At 38.8% G+C, this 6,983-nt stretch overlaps 1 protein-coding gene across 1 annotated transcript; it reads right to left on the reverse strand.

Annotated features, from left to right (window-relative positions):
• Positions 1-1,890: 1,890 nt before the first annotated feature.
• On the reverse strand, positions 1,891-6,462 carry glo1 (glyoxalase 1). The gene is made up of 6 exons (XM_004539774.3): positions 6,306-6,462; positions 3,455-3,537; positions 3,140-3,280; positions 2,870-2,937; positions 2,667-2,756; positions 1,891-2,331 (listed from the first exon to the last, which is right to left on the reverse strand). The coding sequence occupies exons 1-6, from the start codon at positions 6,372-6,374 to the stop codon at positions 2,240-2,242; spliced, it is 543 nt and encodes a 180-aa protein (XP_004539831.1). The 5' UTR covers positions 6,375-6,462; the 3' UTR covers positions 1,891-2,239.
• Positions 6,463-6,983: the final 521 nt, after the last annotated feature.

Raw genomic sequence — 6,983 nt, forward strand, 5'->3', positions numbered from 1 at the left:
TTTGAATTCGTTTTTGTGGAAGTTCTGAAATTATACAACTTAGCAGAAAGTTGATTCATATAGATGCAATAAAGAAGGATGGACCACTTGTGGCATTGAACCAATCATTTAGTTTCAGGCTTAGAGCATTCTGCCGGGTAACCACAACACTGTGCAGAGGATGTGAGATGTTGTCCGTAAAGATTTTTTATTTTATTTTATTTTTTTTACATCTCCAATTAAGATTACTTAGCCGCAGAACTTATCGTTCCTTTTAATTTAAGTTTGACATGCCTGTCAGAGAAGATGATTCTTTTGTAAACGGTATTGTCCTTGTAACTGACATTTTTAAAAACATTCTAAATGTTTTTATACTTACAATCACAGTGTAGATTCTGACCATTTTCAATAACAAATTCTTCATATAATGTTAAAAACACAAGATGTGCAGAGGAAGCTCTGAGGCTCTGACTCTTGAAGAATAGCTATTCACTGTAATGTGCCTGAAATTACATTGACAAAAAAAATGTTTAGTTTTGCATATTTAAGCAAACCAGGGAGGCACATTTATGTAAATGAAGATCTTAAAATGATATGTAAAAATTAGGATATATTCAAGAGTATTAGATTTCTCTAAGGTTGAATGTCCAATTAATTTAGTACTAGAACACCCTCTAGTGGCACACAAGCTCAAACAGGGCCTTCCTTGAACCTAAAGCACACCTACATTATACATGGCTAGTGTTGACTCCCCCTACTGATGGATTCCAAATTCCACACTATGAAAGTCAAAGAGGAAAATAAAAAGAAGTGCGTAGACAGATTTCCCCCCCCATAAACACTACTGGATTAAAATTATGGATTATGATATGAGAGATTAAATTGTACAACCACAGGTAGGATCCAAATTTTCCTTCTCCACAGCTTTTCCCTGCTTTGTTGGGAAAAGCAATTTACAAAAACATAAATATTTACTTCTATAGTTTGCAACAAAACCTTTTTCTTACTCTTCTTCTTGTTGGTCCCTTTGTCATAACAAATCATCACCTTCCATCTCAACATCATGTTTTAGGACGTACTCACCCTAGTTCACATACATATGATTTAAGGGTAAATAATGAAGAAACCCAGAAACCATACAAAATATATATTTTTCTCTTGATGTTCACTTTTTATGAGATAAATCTTAGAATATGGTATTGATTGGAAAAATTTCGCAAAGGTTCATGGAGTTTTAAAATAAGTAAAGGAGGCCATATTCAAATAAATAAGGAAAGGTTCATTTTGTGACTTATCTATTAGCCCTCAGTTTTAGGATAACACTACCTTTTCCCAAGAAAAACTCCAAGCGTGAAAAGGTTGTTTGTAGGTGATGACCTCCAGGTTATCACTCTCTTCAGATCTCTTCCAACTGGTTAAATAAAATGAAGAATATAAAGGTGTCACAGGGGGAATCTAACCCATCATAGATCCAACAGCCGTCGATATCTGACAATTTGTGAAGAATACAATCTAATGAAACCATGTGGTTAAAAAAATAACAAATAGAAACAGAACATAAAAAATATGGCTGGACAACGGAGGGTGCAAGAGGCCCACCATTCCTCAACCACACTACGGCATTAATAATAGTAATATAAATTAAAAACAAAATTACAAAAAATGCTTCCACCAATCATTATTTAGTAACAGCAGCCTTAGTCCCCTTAAGACGTCATTTTAATTTTCTCAAGAAAACAATTGCTGCATGAAAAAACATCCTTTTTTAACTTTGATAAGTATGGATAAAATACCCAGATTATCTTGTTGCTCCTTGGTGAAATCGTGAGTGTGACTGACCTAAATGTAAATTGGTTATGAAAAATTACTCATTACTTCACCTTTAGAAAGAAAAATAATCAGAAATCCGTATCAAATGTGACTTTCATGTTTATTGCAAAGTATTACCGTTTTTCTTGCACATCACTTTTTGAAAAAATAGAATATGATGACATGACAAAGTCAGGAAAATAGTTGCTGGGGTAACAAAGGTAACCAAAATGCTGATCAGCTGTGTGAGAACAGTCCATTTTGTGCTTGGACAGACTGATTGCCATTGTGCAAGTAATCCCACTCCGTATGCTCTTGAGTGCTCCGGCAGATGTTGATAAATTCTTCATTCCCCCCACTCCCCCCAAAAAATCTTTTCTTCTCCCACTGAACCCCTGAACCCACAGCAAGCCTGAGCTTTCACACTGAAGAAGGTTGCATGGGTTCATTTCTAGGAGGTGATGGACACCATATTGTTGGGACTTAGGATCTCAATCCAATAACCATCGGGGTCCTGAATGAAGGCTAAGCCTTTCATTTTGCCTGCAGGGGGGGAAAACATAACAGAGAACGAGAGGGTGAATATAAACTGTAAGTACTGAGTGGATAAAAGTTCAACTTCAGATTCAGACATGTGCAACAAAGACAGGCTGAATACAAGATAATTCAATTTCATATTAGTACAAATATTAAATATTAGCTATTAAAGGTTTACAGAAACCGGCTATCAACATGTCATTAAATTAAAAGTAATTAAAGTAACCCTGTGCGGAAGATGTAGCTACTTTAGGAATTATTATGTGGAAAAAATATTGATTTACTACATAAATAACTATGATTAAAGTATCATAACCCTGAACAAATATGTCACATCTTACCATCATCAGGCTTTTTAACAAAAGTGACTCCTTGCTCCTCAAACAATTTGCAGGCTGCATAGACATCAGGAACTGCAATTCCGATGTGTCCTGTCAAGAGTAACGGAGACGGTGCTCAGACAGACACACAAGTATCCACAAAAAGCAGCAGACCCAACACAAACATACATTATCAACTCAACACAACAAGAAAGCAGTTTTACCAAAGCCACGTGGATCCGAGTTTCCATTGTGATAAGTCTGACTGTCATCGGACTCAGAACCCCAGTTACTGGAAGAACAGATTCAAGTAAATATTCCAACTTGAGCTTGGTTTGCTTTTTGATTGCTTACAACACTAACTTTAGGTTTTTGACTACATTTTAACAACAGAGGATCATTTTTTACTGGATGAGGGAGATAACAGTTGAAGAAGATGCACACAATGCAATAAAATGAATTTGTTCCTGGTAGTATCTAACATCCACCCTTACTGTGTCAGCTCGAGGGTGGCTCTTCTTGAGAAAGTCCAGGCCGTTTTTTCCTTCACATCTGCAGGGATCTCCTTCTTGTCCTCATAGCCCAAGAAGAAGAGAGAGAAACGCATCGAGGGAAAGTCAAACTTTTGCAGGAGCCTGCAAAATATCAATCGCAGAGAAAACATTTTACATAGTCAGGAAACGTCCACACAAACTTTGAAAACACATTTAACGATTTTATGTCTCTCTTTGCAGTGACAAATAAAAAGATGTAAACAAATATAACTCGGTTCAAGAGCTGAGTAAACCGAAGCCCGCACGGATACTCACGTCATTCCGAGGATTCTGGTGTAGAAATCTAAGGATTTATTTGGATCTTTAACCCTCAGCATCGTCTGCTGCATCATGAAATCCTAACACAAAAACATAATAATAGATTAAGGACAAGTCTTCGAGGTAAGTAACAGTATAACTGAATTACAAATATGACAGGGATGAAAATTAATGTTTCCTTAAACTGCAGAGGAATTCAGATTCATTCAACAAAAAAACAAACACAAATTGTCACGTTACATTTAGTTGCTCAAGAGTGGCGGGACTTCAGTGAGCAGAGTACAAGACAATCATTTTATATTTCTTTATGATGTTAAGCACTGTACATTTCATTCTTGTGTGAGACAGTCAGCCTCACCTCTGGCTCCGTTTAGCAACGTGACTGAGAAAAATTTGTATCCTGGCACTAAGCGGCGAAAAACACCTTCAGTCGAACTGTACCTCTGTGTTACTGAGCGCACAAACACAGGCGGTCAGCATCATAGGGCTGAACGTGCCAGATTTGCCTGTGTTCAGTTAGATTTAGACAGTGACAGTAGTCGATCGTGGCTCAAGAGTTGGGTGTTCGTCTTGTAATCGGAAGGTTGCCGGTTCGAGCCCTGGCTCGGACAGTCTCGGTCGTTTTGTCCTTGGGCAAGACACTTCACCTACTGGTGATGGCCAGAGGGGCCGATGGTGCGATATGGCAGCCTCGCCTATCAGTCAAACAAACTGCCACTATGTGTTACACATTTTCAGTTCCAAATGGGACATCAGGCTGCAGGTGTTTAACATATGGATATGCAGTGGTTCAAACAATCGTGTGCCACCTGATTAGTGAAATTATCAGAGTTAATATAAGAAAAGAAAAATGTGGTAAAGTGGGCGTCTGGTTTTTACCCTCCGTATTTCTGTGTTTGAAGTGTATGAAAACCAAACTTTGCTCTTTGACTGCATTTCACAGTTAAGTCCTATCTCTGTGCGTTGTCCTTCCTGTGCCCTTCCTCCTTCTGTGTTAATGTTTCATATCTATAGAAACTCTACAAACACCGCAGCTGCAATATATTTCCCCAGATAGCATCACAGCTGCATTCATATTTCCGACTAGTAGTTCATCACTCATACAGCACACATTAAACCAACAAAGCAAAAGTGGAAAGCCCCTGAAAAATGAAAGTGCCTTTTATTTCTCAGGTCAAACCTCATATTTTACACGTGGGAGCAAACCCTAAACTTCAATTTCAAAGCATGTGAGTGCCAGCCAGAGCAAAAAAGTCAGAAACAGCTAAAGAAAAATAGAGGGAACCACTTAGTTCCGCTACACAATTAGGTTTGTTTCTGTTTGTAGGTGTATTTACTGGCACTTGAAGCCATACAAACAGGAAGGTAAGTGGGCTGCAGCACGTTAACGTAGTGACTTCAAAAACAGACTGAGTGGAGCAAACAGCATCTATCCAGTGAATAACATGAACAGTAAGTTACTAAGAACTCAATAAATGAAATGCAGGGCAATGTGGGATGCATTGCTACTGCTGAAAGGCACATTTTTATAAATCTTAAAGCATCTTAAAGAATAAACATACGAATGATGACCCTCACAAAGGTCTGGGAATGAAACCTGTGAAGGATGAATAAGCTGTGTTCAACTGAATGCATTTTTTGCTACTTCTTATATGCATAGATTCAACATAAAGTTCATTTGACGGCCTTTGGACTCAATCAAGACTATTGTCATTATGTTAATAATAAGCCCTTAACTATCAAGAGCTTATCATTAACTATTTATATATTATTTCCTATGCTGTTCTGTCTGTTAACCATCTTTACGCTTCTCTAAGTCTGTAACTTTTCTCTGGTTTCCAGGTGCCGATTAAACTTGCATGGCACCATGCTGGCATTATTTCACTCTTGCCAACCAAAGATGCACTGTGGCTGAAGGCTGCTGAAATCTCTAGCCTGGCTGAAACCTTAATACAGGTAACTTAGTTTGCAGTTTCTCCTAACAGTTTTTCTTTAAGAGGTTTTCTCTTCATGAGAAAGCAAACAGGGTTTTTTTTTCCTCACTACAAATCAGAGCCTTTTACGTGTACTTACATTGTAAACTTCATTCACTGCTTTTTGTACAGCTATAGTAATAATATGTGGTTGACATAAAACCCCAAGCCACACCTCAAACCACTCCTCAATTCCACCTCACACCTACTCCTTATAAATGCACGCTGTTTGGGAACCACAGGCTCAACAGTGGAGCTCTTTTTAAGACTCAAATGTGTGTCATTTCTGTGATTTACAACCAAAATCAAAACGTGGAACTACGAAACATGAGTGGGACGCCTGGTGAGCCTACTTGTTGGACAACTTCCATATCTTGCGACACATGCTGACCACGTTAGGTATTTCCATTCCTGCCGACCTTTCGCAACAGGATGCGGAGTATATTCTGGTCTCACCGCACCTAAATAGCAGCTTTTCTAAACAGTACAGGCGGCTCTCCCATTACGCACAGACTTGTTTTACGCACGCCTTGGATGACGAGTTTTATGTTCATACGGCAGCAGCCACTGGAAGGTTCACCTAGAAAGGTGAACTCACATCCGCCTGCCATGAAACCACATGGGGTTTTGGTTTCTTTCTTTCTTTATTTTTTTTGGTACATCATTAACTAAAGCAACTTAAACCGTGTGGAAGAGAAACGAATCCCCCCTAAACGAGAGCAAAACCACCGCGAATTTTGTGGAGGAATGTGTCCGATAATGGACGTAGCATTAAAAGCGGGTTAACCTGTTTGGGAGCTGCTATCCTGTTGGGTTTGAATTATTGCCAATATGTAAATTTAGATCACCTCCATGAGGGGCTACGATGGTCTTACCTTAGTGATCGGGTCTCCATCTTTACACACTGCTGCCACAGCCTCGTCTGACAAACCTTTATTGCTCATTTTTGCTACAAGAAGCTGGAGTGCAGTTCGGCAGAGACTGACTGGCAGGGAAAGGGACTAAGCAGAGGGAGTTCCAGAAAAATATACTTCCGGCACAAGATTTCAACATAAAAGGCACAGTAACCGAGAGGAAAATGCAGAGGATCGCTCGTTTCCTGCTCCACAGTCTTTTTCTTAAAGCTTTGCAGGATTCACAGCTCAAAATATACTTTACTCATCTTTAAACCGTGACTCGGTGCTTCTTAGTGGTTTTTCCGACTGGCTTCCACTGACAAAAAGAAGATGTGAATGGAAAGTGGGTGGGACCAGAAGCTTGTTTCTAAGATGGCCATATTAAAGATACTTGTAGATATTTGACTGACTGACTGAAACCCAGCACCAGGAGTGCTTCCAGGAATTTTTAAATGTGGTCCCGATTAAAAACAGAATATTTACCCATACCTAAAACCGTGAGTGGGATTTTCAGGCTGTTGTTTTTGTTCATAAAGATGTGTTTATGATTTTAAACTTTAGAGACATTTCACATCATCATCCACCACTTTAATGGTGTATATGCTAGAAACTAAGGAAAAGCCAAGTAATTTCTGCCAAAATTACACAAAGACAAGA

Source organism: Maylandia zebra, linkage group LG1, assembly GCF_041146795.1.
Source record: "Maylandia zebra isolate NMK-2024a linkage group LG1, Mzebra_GT3a, whole genome shotgun sequence".
Lineage (NCBI taxonomy): Eukaryota > Metazoa > Chordata > Actinopteri > Cichliformes > Cichlidae > Maylandia > Maylandia zebra.